General features: G+C 43.9%; 1 protein-coding gene across 1 annotated transcript in view; it reads left to right on the top strand.

The window, feature by feature from the left end:
• The window catches only part of GABRP (gamma-aminobutyric acid type A receptor subunit pi), a 126,413-nt gene extending 117,699 nt beyond the window's left edge, over positions 1 to 8,714 (top strand). Inside the window, exon 10 of the mRNA XM_069199336.1 lies at positions 2,112 to 8,714. Within this exon, the coding sequence (XP_069055437.1) occupies positions 2,112 to 2,420 (309 nt within the window). The 3' untranslated portion in view covers positions 2,421 to 8,714. The remainder of the gene's footprint in view (positions 1 to 2,111) is intronic.
• Positions 8,715 to 24,100: the final 15,386 nt, after the last annotated feature.

Below are 24,100 nucleotides of genomic sequence, written 5' to 3'. Positions count from 1 at the left end.
TTCATACATCATTTGGTCGATAGTCGGATGTTCCAGTCCATTCAGGACATACAAGACATATTTGGAATCTCTGAACAACAGACTTTTAAATATTTGCAACTCAGGGAATTCTTTTTCAAGCAGCAGCATTTTCAATGAAACTTTCACCTCTCTCCACTCTACAATATATACCTTAATAACTAACCGTTTAGTATTCGTAAAATCTATTTGTTTTTGAGAAGGGGACGAACTGGGTGAAAAAATTGTCAAATTTAATAAGTCCAGAATTTCCTGACTGAAAAATAAAAAAACCCATTAGACTGGCACATCAGTTGTCAATGATAGTTAAATGACTGTTAAACATCAACTTAAATATAAAATGATTTTTAATTTTTATCTTTTGCCTTTTAAGATTAAAAAGTAGCGTAAGGCGGACCACAGAGTGGGGATGGGTCAATCTGAACCATCAGTATGTTTGCCACTTGTACAAAGTTGGCAGAACATTGGAATACATTTTTTATGCATTTTCGAAAGGTTAAGAAGGGTCATGGAACATCAGCTCTACAGCACCTCATACCGTATTTGCAGTGACAACCGCACGTGAAAATGCAAGGCATTTTGAGCAATAATTTTGAGCAGTATTTGAACTGTTAGGCATTAGAAAGATCCTAACCTTCCAACTATGCGTGACTGTTGGTGTGGGATAATGACTGTGATATACTTTGAAAAAATGGATGGGAGAAAGACATCTCACATATCGAAGGTATTAGAACATTTGGACCAAATTAAATATTGCTAAACTGACAGATTAAGCGAGGAAGAAATGCGTGTATTTGATATTATATAGAAATAAGTTGATATAGGTTGGTCCCTCAGTCCTAACGTTCAGCGTTCTGATCCATTATTATTAAATTCCTCTAGGCATTCACCTGTATCATACATAATGTTTATTACTATTACAGTCTAATTCTGTATTGATTCTCTTTCTTTCTATTTGTTTTCCCTTTCTTTCTTTTTGGTCTCTTGAAGCTGAAATTCACGTGCTGCTGCAATACAAATGAAAAATGAAAGTTCACTTATTCTTTTACCCATCACTTCATGGATTTGATGCACTGATCTATCCTCAGTAACATGTCGAGAAAGTCCTCTTTTTCCACCCAGTCCTAGAACTATAAGCAACACAAAAACCTAAACCACAACAGTGTATGTGGTTGCCGACCACACATTAAGCATTATTTTCCATTAAAGCAAGTGCTATTATTTTCCACTGAAGCAAGTGCTATTAATGATCACAAGAAGAGAGAGCTGCTATAACCAACAAGCACTGGCAAAGCCAATAAATAGGTCTTGGCTTAGAGACTTTGCCGGTTACTATGCTAGATAGTTGTGCAAATACACATGCATTTGCAGCAGCGATCATGGAATGGCATTTTTCTAAATTTTACAAAATTATAAAAAGATGGCCACTGCAGATGTGTGTGCATACACAGTAGAAATCTTTGAATGAGCTTTGTTTTATTTTAACAAAATGCCATTACAAGATGGCTGCCATGGATGTGTGCCCAACCCTAGCACCCGACTTTGAACTGGATATGCTAAAATACAATAAATTAATTTGGACTGACTGCTGCACATGTGTGCAATTCCCATTTACGGGCAGCCATCTTGGAATAGTCACAAAACCATTTTAAGATTGCCTTCCATCAATAGCAAGGTGGGCAGCGAAAAAGCCAGGACACAGAAGGATGCTGGATGAAGAGGAGGAAGATAGAGGCATGAGGTGCATGGAGAGCAGGAAGAAAGAAATAAGGAAAATAGTCCCTCTCATGCAATTGAATACAAAGTCTGACGTCATCAGTTGAAAGATACATTATCCAGTACACTATGAGACCGAAATGCTTCTGGATGAGACAAACACAAGAGAATGGAGGAAAGGCATTGAATGACAATCCAGGAAGTGAGATAGACAATAAGGTCATTCAATCATGAGCAAGGGGCTGACACAATGTCTACTCTAAGTGTATATATTGTATTGGAAATAAAAGGTCTGTCTATAAAATGGCATGAATGGTAGACATGTGAATCCTTTTACAAAATGAGGTCAATAAGATAAATGTTTCTTTGTCTCTTAGAATGCTCCTGAAGAACTGGAAGAAATTAAAATCTCAAGTGTCCTCAACAGTTCTTTGCCTAGCTTCAAGAGAAAGAAAAGCCTCACCCAAAAAGACGCCCTGGAATGTGGAGACTGTGATGAGAAGGATTTGGAGAAAAATGATACCAGATTCAAATACTTGCTGCAGACCAAACAGAGAATGAACCGATGCCTTAATTTATTCACGGTGGAAAACCCTGCCAACGTTGACCGTTATGCAAGGATGGTGTTCCCGTTGGCCTTCTTGGTAGTCAATGTCTTTTATTGGACATACTATTTGTTTTTTTAGGGAAAGGTGTCTACTGTTGTGTCCATGCTCGATGCCTCTTGGTGTTATACACATCGCACCACATCATGACCCAAAAGGAGATGTGTTGATCGGGATTTTGTCTTTGCCAATGTGCTTTAGGATGACCTTAGCATGTGATAATATTATAAGACAAATACTCCTTGAAAAAAGACATGTCTGTAACCTACATATGCAGCTGGGGAACAAGAAGTAATAAGTACACTGTCTACATGGCAAGAGGTCCTTAGTGGATCTGCTCTCTTTAAGCAAGGGTGTATTAGATCTGGTAAGTGACTGATAGATATTTACATTTTAGTATGTAAGCACATGATTTGTAGGTGGGTGGTAATAGAAAATTCTCAGGTTTCTGCAGGAAGGGCCAAATCCAAAAGAAAACAAGTTGAATTTCCTCCACTATGTTTTCCCTACTGTGAATTGCATTTTGCCAGCGGATTCCCCGCCAGTTTAAGCAATTACCCCAGAAAGTGGAATATTTTACATAACCATTTCTGGCATGATAAATTGTCAATTTAGGTGTTTTATTGGCATGCATAACTATTATTGAAAAATAAATATGTTATTGTTGGCATCAAACATAGAAACCTTTTTGCGCACTCCCCACTTGTCTGAAGTCTACCTCCTGGAAATGATAAATTACACAGTTTGTGTTTTTCCGTTAGTGGACCAAAAGCACTATACAACTTCACTTATGATTCTTAAATTTATTACTGGTTGCAATAAAATGCAGATTCCCTATGTAGGAAGATAAAGCAATACTCGAAGCACATTCTAAAATGATGAAATAATTTATAGATAGAATTTCTATAATACTGTGTACATCGCTGTCTACGTGCACAATGGATTGATACGTAAAAATAGCAAGCAATAATATTTTTACATCAATATTTGATGTCGTGCTATCCCGCCCTTTTTTGGGAAATTTGATCAGCAACCTTTGCAAATTATCTTGTTGTTAGAGCTCAATACTTCACTAAAGCAGCAGTTACAGCAACACCCTGAATTCATTATTATGTCGCCGTCCTGCATTTCTTCTTTTCTGCTGCTCAAATTGAAAATGTATATACCATAAAACGTGATTAAGGACACAAAGGCGAGACACGATCTTGGCATCTCCGTTTTAGGAGTTTCTGATGCCTCGCTGTTCAATTTCTCCAAAATGTCTTCAGTGACATAGCAATGCAGTCACACTACCCGAACACACAGCAGAGTCCTGGAGAATCAGCTAAACACAACACAGTGTGGATGGAAGGATCCATGGGCGTGGTAAATGAAGCAAGACTGTATTGATGGAGTCCTGGATTTAGGGGACAGAGTTAAATATCATGTGTATTCCCTTTGGGGAGAGGGCAATTATATCCCCTCTTCCCTCTTTCAGCCTAGAATAACTTTTCTTTTCCCCGAATGAACCACTTTGTGTTTTTTGCACCAGCTCACGTTTCCTGTGTCACTCCTCATTGCCACCTTCACTTGCTCCATTATCACTGAGTTTGTTATCAATAGTGTCATCTTTCCCTGAGATAAGACGAAGCTCTAACATCTCTGTTGAAAAAGGTTTAACTATTATAATGCAACCTTTATTTACTTGAATTTATCATCTATCCTTTCCTTCCTAGATTCTCTTGTTTCTCACTTCTACAGCTACTGATTGTCTCAAAGAGATGTTGAACATTCTTCCCTCTCCTGTGTGCCCAATCATTTGTTTTATGAAGATAGAGACTTCAGGTCACACTTCTTTTATTTTTCTGTTCTACTTAGCCCCCACACACAATTCTCCAAAAATAAGCTAACATTTAGTCACAAGTCCTCTTCCTCTTGGTGGTATGTGTACAGTACCTCCAAAGAATTCGCTCAAGACACACATTATTATCCCGTGTATTCTTAGAATGTGTGTAATATCCACAATGGGATTTGTGCGAAAGGATCAACCCCCTTAACACTCCTGGTTTCCACATCTTAAACCCTTAACTTGCACCTATTATTTCCAAAGGCTCCACATCGCTATCAAGCATGGCCAGTGCACCCAACATCAAAGTCAACATGACATGCTCTTACTGTATTTGTCAGCATACCTAATGAACCCCAATTATTGTCAGAGCCTACATAAACCACAGCGCATCCATCAATCCTGACAATCATTGTCAGTATCCCTGAACTTCCTCATGATCCATGACAGCATCATTTAAATTCCACCATCAAAGTAATCTGTCTTCGCTCATCCTTTGGTATTATTGGCAGAAGCTCCTGTTTATGTATCAGCATTATCACAGTCCATGGTTTAACATCTTGATCTTTTAGATGCAATGCTTAGTACCTAACACAGTATCAGTGCCAAACCATGGTGGTGCCAACATAAACAGTTTCAGGACACCACAAATTAACTATTGTCAGAGAAATAATCTCCAGTACTTTCAACATTACTGGTTGCACATGCCAAGATAATAGTGCCAGATTACCCCAAAAATCCAGTGGCCATATTAGAGTTTTTCATTGGACTAACATAGTTATTGAATACTAAGAGCAGAAGGTGCTTATAACAGCTGATATAACATAACACAACCAAAGCACTATCCGCTGTGCCTATCTTCAAGTTGTCCCGGTGCCACACATATGCAAAAGAAATGGTAAGACCCAGCTGTAAAGTGTTTTATTGACTGCCGCTACTAGAAATAGTCAATCAGGGATTGAGGCCTAAAGTGGACAGCTACACAACACTGGGAATAACCAATAATCTCTCAGGAGACTAGATATACACTATGTAACACACTGACAAGCCCAAAGGAACTGTTAAATTGTGAATTTGACGTATAATTCACTGATAAATCTAATAAAAGATGTCTTATGCACCCAACCACATATGCTCTATTATGAGCCGGAGACAATGCTGTAGCCTGTTTCCCGCTAGGCCAGCGGGGAGAAACTCAGGCTTCTGCACGCTGACCAAGCTGCAAACTATTAATGACACCAGTGGGGAGGTCATCCCATAGGCGGCGGCCACCCTGTCATGAGTTTGGCGGACGGGCTTCCCCGTCCACAAAACTCAAAATAGGGCTCCTAGTGTCTCTTATACAAAAGTGGGAAAAAAAAAAGGCAACCCAATAATCCCTTGTGAGCTGAAGTATCTACGGACAGCAATATTAAGGTGTGAACAAGAGAACTCATATAAAAAAGCAAAAACATTTACTAGATTTTGAAAAGAGATCAACCAGTGCTTAATTTGAGCTGTCATTTCCAGTGCTCGGCACTGGCACCTAATCATCAACATCAGCATTTGTGACAGTCTGCCACAAGGTGGCGTTGTCTGGTTAATTTAGAGATGACAACAACAGTTAATAATTAATTCACTGTATATTAAAAATGACTAATACCTGCCACCAAAGCCATTCTTATAGTGTTGGGGGCCTGAAATAGGCTGAATGTTCACACTTGTAGGAGTGTGGTGCTTAGCAGTTGTATTGTTACTATCATTGGCAGCATGGCAGAGGCAATGTGTGGTGCAAGCTGTAGTGGCCTCCTGACGAGAGGCTGCCACTTTTTATTTTATACAAATTAAGTACTGAGATGATAAAAGTGTATACATAAATACATCCTATTACAATAATGGAATCACATGTATATGTGGCCTATAAATGTGGGATTCCACACTTTACAATTATTAAGCCATAAAGTCTCAAATCATATCTTGGATTGACACTCAAAATTATTCAACAAGACGAAGAATACACACAAACATTTTGGCCTACAGTGTCATCTGGACATACGGCCATCCTAAGAGGGATGTGGCAAAGTCAATAACATTAATGAATATTAAAAGGGGAATTTTAGGATCCCATGTCACAGGAAGACACAAGGAAATCATCTCAATGTGAAAGGCAAATCGCCATGGGTATATTCTTTTGTGGACATCATTGGCACCAATTCAATGTGACTCAATCGTACTCCTACGTGCTCAAATGTGTAGCGCAGTCAGCAGCCGTACACAATAAATCATCATAGACTTGTGGTATACTTAACTACCAGCGTTCTACCGCCATGAGAGAAAAACAGGTCTGTTCAGAGTTTGGTTTCATTCTCCCTCCTTGCGATATTGAACCCTCCTGTGCTCTGATCACAATTTGTTAACGCTGTTGACTGAAGTGTGACATTTTCTATAATTCTGCATCATCCTGAGGATGCAGTGGACAGCATCTGCTGATGCTTCATCCCTTGACCCTTATAGAGAAATTGCTGCAGTGAGAATAGTAGCCTCCATTCAATGCTGATTTAAGGATCTTTGTCTGTGGCTCCAGGGTTAGCGATGACCTACGCACCAAAAACTGCTGATAGTCTGCACTGTAAGTGTTGCAGTTTTGATCACTTTCTCATCGATTATCATTATGAACAATTACGATGGGACACTGGTTTTGAAATCAATTATACAGTTTGAAGAGAGCACTTCAAATCATACAGTCTAAGTAAGTTAACACCCGTGGAAAGCTGGCATTGTTGCATTGTTTTGACACTAAGTTCCAGATTTATGAACTCTTTGCACTGTCGTAAAGACATGCAAAGAAACTAGTTGGTCTTTACTCTCCAGTACAAAAGGTATTTTGTGCCAGAAATGTGCCTTTTTTTAGTGCAAACAGCAGTTTGTACTTCTTTGAATCGTTTTGCATCAAGCAAGCATTACTGGGGCATTACAGTGCCAACAACTATACTTTCTGATGCAATGCCTGTTCTACTAAATCAGCCAGGCCTAGAAGATATCATGACCTAATGCCTCTTTGAAACACGCACTAAGAAGAAATGTTTTAATTTCTCGAAAATTCTCATACAGTTACATATGTGCTGAAGTTCACAGCACACTTCTAATGTGTGGGATGCTATGCTTGTCTAGACATAGGAATTTGTACTGAAAGGGTATGCTGCCAGTACAAGTCCTCTTCTAGACAGCACACACTCCTCTTTACACAGAGGGAAAAAGAAGTAGCCAGCAGGCCAATCCTAATAAATATGGTTCTATGCTGTATTCTCCCTTTTGCACAATTCAACGTGGCAAATTTGGTTGCTGCGACATTTGCTTTTATAAATCATTAGTAAACCTGCCTCTGAGAATTAGGAATGTTTTGCCAACAATTAGCTGCTATTCCAGGTTATATAATACAAACCCATGACCTCCTTTCAGGAAAATGCGGGGCCTCGTCAGAATCCACAACTCGCACACTACTTCAATATTTGAAGTCATATAAATGTGATTACAAGCCTTGTTTTTTAACATTCTGCATTAACAGTATCCATGCGCCTAATATCGTTGTTTGATGATTCATATATGTGAAATGCCTCAAATGTGTGTAATCTGACAATGTTTTATTTGAAATGTATGTGTATTTATGTGCGTCTTTTAATAAATATTTTGTAATAAATATGTCAATGTTTAGTGGTTTTTCACTGCTATTACCGAGATGTCAAGTTTGCTTTAAACAAAAAAAAAACCTTCGAAAATGCGGTGTTGTCAATGCCTTGAACCTGCACGTGCGCGAGGGTCCATTTGCACTTCCTGGAAGGACAAACAACAAAGGTGAAGAAAGCCTACCATGACTATTAACATTCACCGTCACCTGTGGAGTAGTCGAAATTCAATGACGGAATATTATGTGTTCATGACCTTTATATGCGAATCTTCTGGTGCTACTTAAATACCCAACAGTATTAGCATTGAGAAAAAGTAACTACTAAATGTATAGTGCATATTTAACACTATCTTAAATTCCTGACGTATTTATTTTTCCATTTTTCATGATGATCTCGTATTTTCAAACTTCTACAGCTTTAGTCCTGACTTTTTTAGCAGGCGACATTGCCCCCCTACCAGTGCTTAGTTTGTAAAATAATAAGTGCCAGGGCCCAAGACTTTCTCAGGAGCCCATTGCTGCTTGTTCCTCTTACGGTCCCTACCAGCGCTGCCAAATACCAGTACCAACACCTACTTACCATTAAAGTCCTACAAATCTGCCAGGTGACCAATAGCTTTAAGAATGGCTTAATATCCTGGCGTTATTATTTTTAAATGTATATGTAATTGTTAAGCATTTTGCATATTGCTTTTTTAAAGAAATTGACTGACTGTGCCACCATGTGGTAGGCTGCCTTAAATATGTGCTGATGTTACGAAATATGTGCCAGTGCTGAGCTAAGCACTGCCCCTACCTTCTCCAACATTCCATCCCTGTTGTTCATGTAAACTGACATAAATATATCATTCTGTTCAAAATGCAATGGTTGAAACGTTAACTAAGATAAAGGTTTGAGTCTGCAACAGTTTGTAGAACACTGGAATTTCTCAAGAGTGCTTAAACTTTAATGAGAGGCAAATAAAATGAAATTAGAGTCTGAGTGAAATTTGTTTTATTCCATATGGCTTCTCTTAGTGCGTCAGAGCCTTGATAAGTAAACTTACCAGGAGACGCGTTTAGGTCGACAAACCTTTGGACCACGTTTGGGAACTTCCCAGTACGAAATATTTTCTTGGCATCACCAATCAATAGATCAATAAACAATCAATAACAACAATCACCAGTCGATAAACATTTAATAAAGATTAGTTCTCGAACACACCATTGACTTCGCAGTCACGAATAACCACACCAGTTTAGTCAAAAGTTAAGATATTTATTTCCCTATTGGTTACAATCTAATACCATGTCTGTTAATCTCATTAGCAATAAACACACGCCAAAACAATCCAAACGGTAATCAAGTGCGACTTAATCAATTCTTCAGCTATTTTCATTCAGTATCTAGGCACATCATTATACAAATCAACTTAGCAGAGTCTCATTAGTACATGAATCAACAAAGCAAGAACTCAGTCATTTGTCTATTTGCACAAGATATTAGTGAACGCCTTAACTAACCTCAAATTAGCATTAGCATGTTGAGCTTCATGCAAAACATTTAGTGAACACGAATTTAGAAAACATCTAAACTAAGGCCTCTATCAAAATAGCAGTTGGTACCTAGAAAGAAAAAGCAAACAGACAATTACAATTTGCATCAGATAGTTACCAATCCAACAGATCAGCAAACAGCTTCAGTCTTCGTCCTGAGGACATCAGTCTATTCACCATCAGCAGAGATAGGACGGGGCAGAGTCTCGATATAGCATAACTACAGAACTAATTACTTCCCTCAGATAGAGGAGAAGTTAGCATCAGGCAAGAATGGGGTATAGGATAGTTTTAAAGTACTCAGAATAAACTCAGGAAAACGCTAGAGCAATAGGGATGACATATGGAGATAGCGAAATGGAGTGAGTCGGAGTGAAGTGAAGTGAGCCTGTTTCTTCTTGGGTCACGCCGTTAAATCAAAACTGTCTAACTATTCCCTAATTCCTCATTGGATGAAGTTTGGTGCATTATTATCTCTATCCAATAATTCGGTAAGCACCTTACCAGAATTTTCCACAATTTACAATTCTCACGTTTCGGATTGGTCCATGTTATTGACGTCTTCAACGGTTGGAATGTCAGGTAGGGAATGTTACACTTTGCACTCCAGTCAGTGTCTTCATTGTCTTCTCCCAGTACGGTTAACCTTGCACCTGTTACAAATTACACTGTTGCATCTAGTAAGAACGTCGCCTTGAGAAAGCCGGTTCTCAAGAGAAAGAATTTACTACGGTTACACACACATAACTCCTGGAAAAATACAGCTTTGTGTCCTTCAGGAAAACAGCACATTACATGTTAGAAAATACAATTCAATATGATGCCAGGCAGCTAGGCCCAACCCTTCGCTAAGCTAAGGCCTTCTGATTTTAATAAAGCAAAACTCTTAACACATAACTCTAATTATGATATACTAATACAAATTCAAACATTATTGCATAATAATTCAGGATTAATAAGCCTTTTCATTAGTCTTCGTATACAGTGGTAGCCACTCCCCGTGGGCACATTTCAACGCGTGCATTATTTTCTATGTTAACACATTTTCTGTGCAGCTTCATCACACAATATATTGCAAGCCTTTCGTATTAATATTGATTTTAAAAAGACACACTCCAACACTTCCACTCTGCGTTAATAGCATGCCTTCATGGTCGGAATCTTGATGTTCACTACTATTATGACACAGCTGTAATAACAATTGTTCTTTTGCATTGTTAGGACGTCGCAGGGAAATAGTAGAGTTCCCTGAAATTAACTCACCTAGTCTTAGCTTCCAGATACCTGCAGTGGGAAGACAGATGATGGTCTCTGCGCCTTTCTCCTGCCTGTTGGAAATATCTGCATACCGCCAGGAGAAGGGAGAATGTTCTGGCACCAACAACTGCTGTGTTTCCTGTCAGTCACAGGTCTCAGGAGACTCGAGACAGGGAATTGCTTACAATGATCTGCAGCTGGCTCTGAGCTACTGCTGGCACAGGCCATCTCACCACTCTAGTTACTTGGAACATCTTACTGGAAACATCACCATTACTGATGGTTACCCATGTATTATGCTATATGTAGTTGTTCCACTGCTCCCGATACGGTTAAGCAATTGTAAACTCCAAGTCGTTTGAAACTGAAAATTAAAAATTATTGTGGCATCTTTGGAATCTGCAATTCTTGTTCTCCTGTAACAAGTAGTTGTAGGTCAATGAGCTACGCAGAACTCTATTGGCTCCCCTTGCCAGCTTGAAAACCTGCTACATCCTATACAATGCCATTTTGGCCGGCACCATCCTTATCATGCCGACAAGCTCCTCACCCCTGGTGGTTCTCTGCAAACTTGATGCAAGGAAACCATCAGAATTCAGACTAAGAAGTGTAGAAAAACTAAAAACAAGACAGCAGACATTTTCTATCTATGCACCACAGAACTGAAAGAACAGCTCTGTATCCATCACGACTGCCTCAATGTTGCTTCAATTTATGAATGATTTGAGGACTCACCTCTTTAAAGAGCACTACATCACAGTGCATTACATGTCCACAGCCTAGCTTTCTTTCCAATTACTCATTGACTAAAACATGTTGTTTACCCTATGCAATGCTCCTCTGCCTTTTGTCTAAGTTTAGGATATAGAAAATTAACCAAACTGAATACTATTGATTTATGAATGTGCAGTTCTTAACTCCATTTACAGTCTGCCCCATGGATCTCACCTCTAGGGCTCAGTAGAGGTGTTGGACCTTCATACTTCTGAACCCTCGAAATAGTACTCAGAGGTTTGTTAAAAACAAAGCTTCATCAAAGTATTTGATGTTTCATAAAAATATGTTTGTTACAAAAAATGTTAGTACATATGGAATAAGTCCCATTTAATCACAAATGTGGTAATGGTGAAATTGACATGTCCTCTGCTTCTCATCTTCTGAATATAGTAAAATGTAATTACTCAGTCATTGAACATAGAAGATTTCTGTGCATGGGGTAGGATGACAGCAGAAGTCAAAGAGTCAGGCTTGGGTGTACCTACATTACACATGAAGAACTACCTGCTACAAATTTGTGTCACCTCCCAGGTCACATCAATTACTTCTGTACCAATAGCCACATGTGCTCAAAGGAGATTAGCTCACAAGCTGGCATCCATGGGTTGTATGAATTCCTCGACATTTAGCTGTGGCTTGGTGCATCTGGGTCTAAATAAATCCTTTTAAAATATAAGGTTGTTTGCGTGTGCACTGTAACTCACCAGCATTGTTACCCGATAATATGTGTTAGACCTGACAGCCTTTGGGGGGTCACCCCTAACTTTTTGCCTGCCTCCCTCCACTTTTGAGATAGTGTTTTTGCTGGTTTTTAGACTCTGCGCACTTTACCACTGCTAACCAGTGCTAAAGTGCATATGCTCTCTGTTGGACCTGGCTTTTTGACAGGGTAATCCCCAAACTTTTTGCCTCCTTCCTCCTATTTTTTCTGACCTGTTGTTGGTGGCTTTTGAACTCTGGGCACTTTACTACTGCTAACCAGTGCTAAAGTGCATATGCTCTCTGTATAAATTGTACTGTTGATTGGTTTATCCATGATTGGCTATTTGATTTACTTGTAAGACCCTAGTAGAGTACACCATATGTGCCTAGGGCCTGTAGATTAAATGCTACTAGTGGGCCTGCAGCACTGGTTGTGCCACCCACTTCAGTAGCCCCTTAACCTTGTCTCAGGCCTGCCATTGCAAGGCCTGTGTGTGCAGTTTCACTGCCACTTCGACTTGGCATTTAAAAGTACTTGTCAAGCCTAAAACTCCCCTTATTCTACATATAAGTCACCCCTAATGTTTGCCCTAGGTAACCCCTAGAGCAGGGTGCTGTGTGGGTAAAAGGCAGGACATGTACCTGTGTAGTTTATATGTCCTGGTAGTGTAAAACTCCCAAATTCGTTTTTACACTACTGTGAGGCCTGCTTCCTTCATAGGCTAACATTGGGGCTACCCTCATGCATTGTTGAAGTGGTAGCTGCTGATCTGGAAGGAGTAGGAAGGTCATATTTAGTATGGCCAGAATAGTAATAGAAAATCATGCTGACTGGTGAAGTTGGATTTAATATTACTATTTTAGAAATTCCACTTTTAGAAAGTGAGCATTTGTCTGCACTTAAATCTTTCTGTGCCTTTCAATCCACGTCTGGCTAGGTTTAGTTGACAGTTCCTTGTGCATTCACTCAGACACACCCCAAACACAGGCTACTCAGCCTCACTTGCATACATCTGCATTTTGAATGGGTCTTCCTAGGTTGGGAGGGTGGAGGGCCTGCCCTCACACAAAGGACTGCCACACCCTCTACTGGGACTCTGGCAGACAGGATTGAACTGAAAGGGGACCTGGTGCATTTCTTAGCCACTCTTTGAAGTCTCCCGCACGCCAATCCAGAAAGACGCCACTCGACGCGACGCCTGCGGTGCGACCGGAACTTCGACGCACGGCCTTGCATGGACAATGCCGCCCGACTTCCAGAGGGGAAATTAACGCGCCGCCTGCCGTGAGAAAGAAAATTCCACGCACAGCCTCCCGGAACGACGCGCAGCCGGATAACAAGCCGAGGAATCCACGCACAGACTTTGGGACATCTGGTAATCCTGTGATCCATAGAAGGAGACGGTTTGCGTGCCGGAAAACGACGCACTTCTTCCCAGAGTGAAAAATAATGACGCAAGTCCGTGTGTGAAGGGGCGAAACCGACGCACACACCATTTTTCCTCCCATAGAATGACGCATGTCTCCCCGCGTGAAAAATAACGACGCAAGTCTGTGTGTGAAGGGGTGTAAACGACGCACACACCATTTTTCACGCATCTCCTCTTCTGCGGCCCTCTGCGGAGATTTTCCACTCCAAACCAGGTACTTTGTGCTTGAAAAAGACTTTGTTTACTTTTTAAAGACTTAAGACACTTCATCACTTTTTAGTGATATCTTTACAAATTCAATTGCATCTTTGATCGTTTTGACCTGCAAATACCCAGATAAATATTATATATTTTTCTAAACACTGTGTGGTGTATTTTTGTGGTGCTATATTGTGTTATTGTATGATTTATTGCACAAATGCTTTACACATTGCCTTCTAAGTTAAGCTTGACTGCTCGTGCCAAGCTACCAGAGGGTGGGCACAGGATAATTTGGATTGTGTGTGACTTACCCTGACTAGAGTGAGGGTTCTTGCTTGGACAGAGTGTAACCTGACTGGCAACCAAAAAAACAATTTCTAACATTGGTGATCAGCGGTGAGGATAGGACTTGTATTTGTGCAGTGACATACAGTAGCTAAATATTTCACTACCTACTCACATTTGAAGGTCAACTTGATTTTTCATCTTTTTGCTTTTGGTTCTCTGATGTCCTCCTGGATATATTATTGATATTTTGGGCTTTGGATTTTGGTTTTGCCTGTGATACCTTATCAGATTGAGAATGGGTACCTACCGTGTGTCATACGTTGTGCCTACTGAATCCCTCACTAAGGCTGACCTAAGGAGGCTTTGCAGAAAATGGGGACTTCCTATGTGAAGGAGATCCACTAAGATGGAACTACTAGATATCTATATATAGCCTGGGGGGAAGAAAGATGGGGAGAGGAAGAGGCAGCAAAAAACCAAATGACTGAGGACTCCGCAGATGAGGAGGAGGACTGCTCAGATGAGGAGGAGGACTACTCAGATGAGGAAAGAGAACCAGTGAGAGATGAATGGCTCCTAGAGGCAGAGCGGTCACTGGAGGAGCTAGATGACTTTGTTGAAAGGGCTGAGGCAGCAAGAGCCTTAGCCCTGGAAAAAGAAAGGATTGCAGCTCAGGAGCTGAGCTGTGAAGAGCTGAAACTGGAGGCCGGAAGGGCTGAGTCCAGTTCAGATGGTGAAAGCAAAAATCTTGCATCCAGTGCTGCTGAAGAAGGGCACAAGCCCAGAGATGTGGTGCCCAACTTGAAGAAGGGAGTTGACACACCCCAGGCGGTTCAAGGGTATGAGGTAGTTCCCGTTATGCACAGGGTCCCTGAGAAGTATTGGGGAACTGGCACAGGGAGTCATATTCCTATTGGGGGGAGGGATACTTTACTGGCTCTAGAAGAGAGAGACAGAGAAAAGGGTTCCCCCCTGGTGGACGTCCTGGATATAGAGTGTGTATGGGTTGAGTGTTAGGGACAGTCAGATACTGTCTCACCAGTCTCAGGAGGGTGATGTAGAGTGCTTTTTCAAGGCTGAGTCACTGGATGGTTGGGTGAAGGGTACTGTGGTTAATACATGTGAAGGGCAGAGTGATGTAATTGCTGGAGAGAATATGTCTGGTCCTTATATTCCAGAGCTATGCCAACACCAGGTGGAGTGTGAGTTCTCTGACCCCAGGGAGTTTACAATGGAGGCAGACTTCTGGGTGAATACCAGAGAGTCTGAAGAGGCATTTGGGGGTGCTCCTGAAGGGAGTGGTCTAGGTGTTTCCCAACCAAGTGAGGTGGGAGAGGATTGTAGTGTCCCAGGTAGGTCCCATGTCCTAGAGGGTTCCATGAGGGAACGCCAGGAGGGAAGCCTAGCCTGTATCGTAGGGCCACCTGTTGAGGGAGGCCCCCAGTGTCAGAAGAACTTGGGGGGGGCTATAGCCAGCATCCCACCAGTTCTGGTGTCTGGCAGTACCACTCCTAGTGAGGGGGTGCAGAAGTCCAGACAGAGGGTTGAGAGGGGGTTGCGGACTCCAGTGGAGGTCCCGGAGAGTCAGGGGTCAGCTCTGAGAGCAGAGCCCCCCGGGAATGACCCAGGTGAAACCGTTTCTGGTTTGGGGGAGATCCTGACTGCCAGATGGGCAGAGGTCAGGAGACCTGCGCCAACCAGACTCTTGTGTAGCCCTTGGGGACGGTATGTCTCTTGTGGGGGGTGAGCGTGCCCCCCAGGAAGTCCTGGCGTGTCAGGTAATTGCTCAACTTCAGGGTGGTGACTCTGGGTTGGATGACCAGGTTCAGGGGTTAAACTCTGGCCTGGTGGGGGGTCAGTGTGCCCCCCAAGAAGTCCTGGTGTGCAAGGCAATTGTTCAACCTCAGGTTGGTGACTCTGGGTTGGATGGCCAGGTTCAGAGGTTAAACTCTGACCTGGTGGGGGGTAGGTGTGACCCCTAGAAAGTCCTGGTTTGCCAGGCAGTGATCCAGTCCGAGGGTACAGACCCTGACTTGGAGGGAGGGGCTACTGATAACAGTTGTCTTCTGAGGAGGCCACTACTAGTTGGAGGGTGCTGGACCCAAGTAGGGAGGGCAGGGGGAGGGAATCCTCACCCCAGGCCCTAGTCCAACCTGAAGGTACAGACCCCAGGTTGGAGGGCCAGTGGCAGATTAACAGCCCTGCACTGGTGGAGGAGTGCTGCAGGGCGGCTTCCATGAGCACCCTGACCATGTTGGACTCTGGGGGTACCGCTCCAGGAGGGAGGGTACAGAGCCCCAGAGGGGAGGACCAGGTTCAGGCTGTCATCCCTGACCTGGTGGAAGGGAAAGTGGTTAAAGGGTGCCCAGCACCTGGGGCTACTACCCCCCACTCTCCACAGCCACAGTGGTGGGAGAGCTTTGAGAGGCCTGGGGCCTGGCTCTCATCCCTTGTAGCTCTCAGTAACCACTGTGACTTGCTGTCTGGGTGGACAGAGTTATCCCTGGGGAGGGGACAAGTGTCACACCCCGGGGGTAGAGTGGCCAACACCACTGTGTTGGTCCTGGTGGTGCTATCCTGCTCCTGGGATACGTCTGTGAGCAAAGTAAGGTTAGTTGCTGCACAGATGGTATCTGCAGGTAAGGAGAAAGGTTCCCCATGGGTTGGCTTAGTGGGCCCTGAGAGTCTGGACAGAGGGATCCAATTGGAGTCAGGAAGGCGAAGAACTGGAGCATGCCCCTGCTGTTGTGGGCCTGGGTCCCTGTTCTATCACCTCAAACAGGGAAGTACATCAGGATAGTGATTGTTCTCCCCTGGCTTTAGGCTGGTGGGGGGTCATGTTGGACCTGGCTTTTTGACAGGGTTATCCCCAAACCTTTTGCCTCCTTCCTGCAATTTTTTCTGACCTGTTGTTGGTGGCTTTTGAACTCTTGGCACTTTACCACTGCTAAGCAGTGCTAAAGCGCATATGCTCTGTATAAATTGTACTGTTGATTGGTTTATCCATGATTGGCTATTTGATTTACTTGTAAGACCCTAGTAGAGTGCACTATATGTGCCTAGGGCCTGTAGATTAAATGCTACTAGTGGGCCTGCAGCACTGGTTGTGCCACCCACTTCAGTGGCCGCTTAACCTTGTCTCAGGCCTGCCATTGCAAGGCCTGTGTGTGCAGTTTCACTGCCACTTCGACTTGGCATTTAAAAGTACTTGCCAAGCCTAAAACTCCCCCTTTTCTTCATATAAGTCACCTCGAATGTGTGCCCTAGGTAACCCCTAGAGCAGGGCTCTGTGTGGGTAAAAGGCAGAACATGTACCTGTGCGGTTTATATGTCCTGGTAGTGTAAAACTCTTAAATTCGTTTTTACACTACTGTGAGGCCTGCTCCCTTCATAGGCTAACATTGGGGCTACCCTCATGCATTGTTGAAGTGATAGCTGCTGATCTGGAAGGAGTAGGAAGGTCATATTTAGTATGGCCAGAATAATAATACAAAATCCTGCTGACTGGTGAAGTTGGATTTAATGTTACTATTTTAGAAATGCCACTTTTAGAAAGTGAGCATTTCTCTGCACTTAAATCTTTCTGTGCCTTTCAATCCACGTCTGGCTAGGTTTAGTTGACAGTTCCTTGTGCATTCACTCAGACACACCCCAGACACAGGCTACTCAGCCTCACTTGCATACATCTGCATTTTGAATGGGTCTTCCTGGGCTGGGAGGGTGGAGGGCCTGCCCTCACACAAAGGACTGACACAACCCCTACTGGGACTCTGGCAGACATGATTGAACTGAAAGGGGACCTGGTGCATTTCTTAGCCACTCTTTGAAGTCTTCCCCACTTCAAAGGCACATTTGGGTATTTAAACAGGGCCTCTGCCCCTACCAACTCAGACACTTCCTGGAGAAGAGAACCTGAACCAGTTCAGACCTGCCTGGCTGCTCGAAGGACTCACTTGTCTGCTTTCTGTGAAGGACTGCTGCCTTGCTGTTGCCCTGCTGCCTTGCTGCTCTCTAGCTGTGGTGAAGAAGTAATCTCCAAGGGCTTGGATAGAGCTTGCCTCCTGTTCCCTGAAGTCTCAGGACCAAAAAGACTTAGGCCCGTATTTATACTTTTTGACGCTAAACTGCGCTAACGCAGTTTAGCGTCAAAAAGTTTAGCGCCGGCTAACGCCATTCTGAAGCGCCATGCGGGCGCCGTATTTATTGAATGGCGTTAGCCGGCGCTAGCAGACCGGCGCTGCCTGGTGTGCGTGGAAAAAAACCACGTACACCAGGCAGCGCCGGCGTTGGGAAAAATGGCGTTAGGGCGTCTTAAAATGGGGCAAGTCAGGTTGAGGCAAAAAAATCGCCTCCACCCGATTTGCGCCATTTTTAACGACGCCCTGACGCCATTTACATGACTCCTGTCTTAGTAAAGACAGGAGTCATGCCCCCTTGCCCAATGGCCATGCCCAGGGGACTTATGTCCCCTGGGCATGGTCATTGGGCATTGTGGCATGTAGGGGGGCACAAATCAGGCCCCCCTATGCCCAAAATAAATATATTAAAAAAAAAAATTATACTTACCTGAACTTACCTGAATGTCCCTGGGATGGGTCCCTCCATCCTTGGGTGTCCTCCTGGGGTGGGCAAGGGTGGCAGGGGGGGGGTCCCTGGGGGCATGGGAGGGCAGCTGTGGGCTCATTTTGAGCCCACAGGTCCCTTAACGCCTGCCCTGACCCAGGCGTTAAAAAGAGGCGCAAATGCGGGGTTTTTTGCCCCGCCCACTCCCGGGCGTGATTTTTGCCCGGGAGTATAAATACGACGCATTTGCGTCGCAGTCATTTTTTTAGACGGGAACGCCTACCTTGCATCTCATTAACGCAAGGAAGGCGTTCACGCAAAAAAATGACGCTCATTCCTCATACTTTGGCGCTAGACGCGTCTAACGCCAAAGTATAAATATGGCGTTAGTTTTGCGCCGAATTTGCGCCGAAAAAAACGACGCTAATTCGGCGCAAACGGAGTATAAATATGCCCCTTAGGGCCTCATTCCAACCGAGGCGGGCGGCCGCTGGGGCCATTCTGACTTTCCCGCTGGGCCGGCGAGCGCTAGCCAATATAGCTCCCGCTGGCCCAGCAGGAAAGCAGCCTGCAACACTGAAGCCGGCTCCGAATGGAGCCGGCGGTGTTGCAGGTGTGCGACGGGTGCAGTTGCACCCGTCGCGCTTTTCACTGTCTGCTAAGCAGACAGTGAAAAGCATACTGGGGCCCCCAGGGGCCCCAGGACACCCGTTCCCGCCAGCCTGTTCCTGGCGGTAAAAACCGCCAGGAACAGGCTAGCGGGAAGGGGGTCAGAATCCCCATGGCGGCGCTGCTTGCAGCGCCGCCATGGAGGATTCGGCCAGCCGGGGTTAATCCGGCGGGAAACCGCCGGACCCGGTTTTCCGACCGCGGCTTTACAGCCGTGGTCGGAATGGCCCAGGAAGCACCGCCAGCCTGTTGGCGGTGCTTTCCGTCGTTCGCGGCCCTGGCGTTTTTTACCGCCAGGGTCGGAATGACCCCCTTAATTTCTGCAAGAAGGACTCCTTGTGTGGCGAAAATCGACGCACAGCCTACCAGAAATGACACACAGCCTGCACCGTGGTGAAAATATCGCCGCACTCCGAACTGGAACAATGCAGCCCGACTTCACAATGAGAAGATGGATGTAGTGCCAGCGTAGCAACCAGAAATTTGATGCACGGCCTCACTGGATTGATGCACAGCCGAGCCAGAACGATGCAGCCAGACTTCCAGAGAGGACTCAACACAGCACCTGCCGTGCAGTAGAAAATTTGATGCAATGCCTCCTGGTTCAACGCAGCTCCTGTGATTTCGTCCTAGCAGCGCCGGTAATCCAAACATCGTCCCCGGGGAGTCTGAAAACCCCGCAACCCGAAGAGGATCCACGACCGAGCGCCAGAAATCGACGCACAGCCGTCCCTGCGTGAAAACTAAATGACACATCGTCGTGTGCGGCCTGAGAAATTGACGCACACCCCTTTGTTTCCACGCATCTCCGCCTCTGCGGTCCTTTGTGGAGATTTTTCACACAAACCAGGTACTTTGTGCTTGTAAGAGACTTTGTTTGCTTTAAAAAGACTTAAGACACTTTGGTGGTCATTCTAACCCTGGCGGTAAAAACCGCCAGGGCGAATGACCGCGGTAGCACCGCCAACAGGCTGGCGGTGCACCGCTGGGCATTCTGACGCCGCGGCCAGAAACGGAAAGTCGGCGCTGTACCGCCGACTTTCCGCTGCCCTTGAGAATCCTCCATGGCGGCGGAGCGCGCTCCGCCGCCATGGGGATTCTGACACCCCCTACCGCCATCCTGTTCCTGGCGGGTCTCCCGCCAGGAACAGGATGGCGGTAGGGGGTGCCGCGGGGCCCCTGGGGGCCCCTGCAGTGCCCATGCCAATGGCATGGGCACTGCAGGGGCCCCCGTAAGAGGGCCCCACTATGTATTTCAGTGTCTGCTATGCAGACACTGAAATACGCGACGGGTGCCACTGCACCCGTCGCACCTTCCCACTCCGCCGCCTCCATTCGGAGCCGCCGTCCTCGTGGGAAGGCTGTTTCCCACTGGGCTGGCGGGCGGCCTTTTGGCGGTCGCCCGCCAGCCCAGTGGGAAACCCAGAATGACCGCCGCGGTCTTTCGACCGCGGTACGGTCTTTCGACCGCGGTACGGTCTTCTGGCGGGTCCCGCTTGGCGGGCGGCTCCCGCCGCCCGCCAACATCAGAATCAGGCCCTTTATAACACTTTTCAGTGATATCTCAACATATACTTATTGCATTTTAATCATTTTGACCTGCATTTATCCAGATAAATATTATATATCTTTCTAAACACTGTGTGGTGTATTTTTGTGGTGCTGTATTGTGTTATTGCACAAATACTTTACACATTGCCTTCTAAATTAAGCCTGACTGCTCAGTGCCAAACTACCAGAGGGTGGGCACAGGATAATTTGGATTGTGTGTGACTTACCCTGACTACAGTTAGGGTCATTGCTTGGATAGGAGGTGACAGGGGGTAAACACCATTTCTAACAATATAAAAATATAAACACTGATAAAATCAGTAACAAAATAAACAAACCAGTTGTAATAAAACTGTAAGACAGTCAGGTCTTCATGATTATGGTTTAGCAGTATCCTAAAGAAAGGCTCTTTGGTATATTCATTTCAGTGATGCTGCTTTGTATTTAGTTCTCCATTATTTGACGGTATGCAAAAATAAATATTTTGAATAATTATAGCATATAATCTTTACACTGAGAGAAAGGCATCATGCTCACATACAGTATTTCTTATTGCAACTAGCAGATTTTGCTCTGGTTTCTTGATTAGAAAATCTCCTTAATCCCCACATTGTGGCTGTGTGGCCACTGCCTAAATACTTTTGCTACCTGTTGTATATAATTTGCCTGGCTAGTGCAAGAACGCGACTGAATCCCTTGGCATTTTCCTTTGTGAAACAATGTTTTAGTTGCCATCTTTCTTATGGGTAGTAGCAAATAACTGAAGCTCTGGTTGTACTTTCCTTGAGGCTGAAGTCCATGACGGGGGTCCCTGAGAAATGCCCAGGGAGATTAAGGTGTAGTGGGTAACACTGTCCCTGTTCACAAAGAGGCGCACATTCACCAAAGCCATTCTGCTCACAGTGTTTTAGTCTGCTCATCTAAAGTACCTGTTCTTAGTGAATTGATAAGACATGCGTCATTGGTGGCTGCTAGTTTTCTCGTTGAAATGATTGGCTATGACTGTTGAAAGAGTGTTTCTCGGTTATAAGTGATATTCAAGCCCATTGAACTAGGGTGACCAAATTTTGAAAATAAAAAAAATTGTGACAGGTCAACCACAAAAGTAGGACTAAAGCCTTTCGTCTCACTTTTATATCTGGCCTGTCCTGTAAATGTGTGTGCAACAGACGGACACAAACCAATAAATGGCGTCTTCAATTAATTAAGACTCTAGAGCTGCATGTGAAAGGAGAGCATACCTTTCGCTTCTGACTCGCAGGTTGACCTGACCTTTGTCCCAAAAAACCGGGACATTTATTTAAAATGGACAAAAGCGTCCGACACCGGGCCTTCTGGTCACCCTACATTGAATAGAAGCTTATTCGTGAGCTGAGTTCGAATATTGAAACACTTTGCATATATTTCAGTTACTGATTTCTCACAGAATGCCTGTTTTAAATGGTATAGGTGGTTACTGAAACGTCATTTTAAAGAAAACAGCTTAATAGGCTCATGTACTGGTTTTTTGTCGTATGACATCGGTATCTTGCCAGTAATCATTTTGATTGGGCCCAGTTCCGAATTTATGTGGGAGTGTTTAGTATCGTACAGACTACTCAAACTTCTTTATACATGGACTCAGTTTAGATAACATTTTTTTCGACGTGTAAAGCTCAGAGGAGGTGTTTTCGAAACTGTTTTTCTCAAATAGGCTGCATCTTAGGGTACATTGTTTGTAGGTCCGGTTTATTTTACATTCATCACTCAATTGTTTACAATACTAATGCAATGGTACATATGACATTTCTAAGAGCTGTGATATACGCAAAATGAAGCATGCTTTCCTACCCTTAATATGTTCACAATAATTGTAGTATATCCTTTGACTGGAGTGATTGTGTGAAATTGACCTGCAGGTGGGCCACATGTTTTGTTGGATCAAATATTATGTTTGCAGAGCATTGAGTTTCCCTAAATGTGTCATTCTGAGCACATTTTCCAAATTTAAATCTTACAACACAAAGCAAGATTGTCAAGCTGCCCAGCATCCTTGGTGGAAAAACTCAGGGCCTCATATACAAGCCACCTGCGCTGCTGATGCGTTACTTTTTTTGACGTGCAGGCGCCACAGGCTGCAGCACCACACCTACAAGGCCACACAAGGCCACTTGGCGTGACTTTACATGGCCTTGTATATATGGCCCCTTTCACACATCACTCTGCATGAAAGGGGTGTTCCATGAGTGTTGATGTGGGTGTTCTCACACAACACTGTGGAATGTGACGCAATTCCAGAGTTGCAAGGTTTTGTAATGCTGGAAATGCATCAGTTTCCTACGCCACACCAGGGGTGGCATAATAGTGGTGCAACAAGGAGAAATACCTTCATTTCTCCTCCTTGTTCCCTCTTTCTATGTGTACAGCACTGGGCAGCACAGAAAGAATGAGGAAAACACCATTAATGATTGTTTTTGTACAGGAAGGTATCCCTTCCTGCAAAAACTATCATCCCTGCAATGCAGCCATTTCTTGCGCCTGCATTGGCACATGGCAGTAAATTGGTTGCCAGAGCAGGGGACAAGGACAAGAATGCACCTTATCTTGTAGATATGGCGCACTCCTGTCGTTTGTTTTGACACAGGGCAGTGCAGCAAAAAGGCTTGTGACGCTGCCCTGCACCAAAACGTTGTAAATTAGGCCCTCAGTGTTTCAACAAAACTATAAAATTGCAAAAGGTGCACAAAGATGTCACAGGAATGCAGAATTTCAGCCACTTCAAATCAGCTGTACCTACAGTTAAGGAGGTTATTGGATACCTACACAGTTAAAAACACAAACTCTCTAATTTCTGAGCTCACCCCATCCTACTGCCCGACTCTTGTTCACAATATCTGAGGGTATGGCGCCACAATATTGTACCCGAAATGTTGCCTGACATAAATATTTTGTCCTAAAAACTTACTAATACCTTACTAATGTATCCAAGTTAAAAAATAAAATATCTGCACCAAATGGAGCAATATTTTTAGAAACATATTTAGGGCATGATAAATATGTCAGGCAATATTTTTGCTATCAATATTGTAACAGACAACGTATCTGAATTGTATATCTGCTCCTAGTACTCCAGAACATTGTTGTAATCCCGTGCACAATGGAGATTATTGTGCTGTTTTCCAAAGGTAGTAATTCACTTTTAAATTACACAAACAAAAACAAATTAAACATTTTGAAAGGAAGAAATACGCCAGACATTTAAAATACAACTAAACCACGATTTTGTTTCATATCAGTCGTGCGTTGCAAGGTGTGACTG

This window comes from Pleurodeles waltl, chromosome 7 (genome assembly GCF_031143425.1).
Source record: "Pleurodeles waltl isolate 20211129_DDA chromosome 7, aPleWal1.hap1.20221129, whole genome shotgun sequence".
In the NCBI taxonomy this organism is placed as follows: domain Eukaryota; kingdom Metazoa; phylum Chordata; class Amphibia; order Caudata; family Salamandridae; genus Pleurodeles; species Pleurodeles waltl.
Note: the sequence above shows the minus strand (reverse complement) of the source record. Positions and strands in the feature narration are given on the sequence as shown.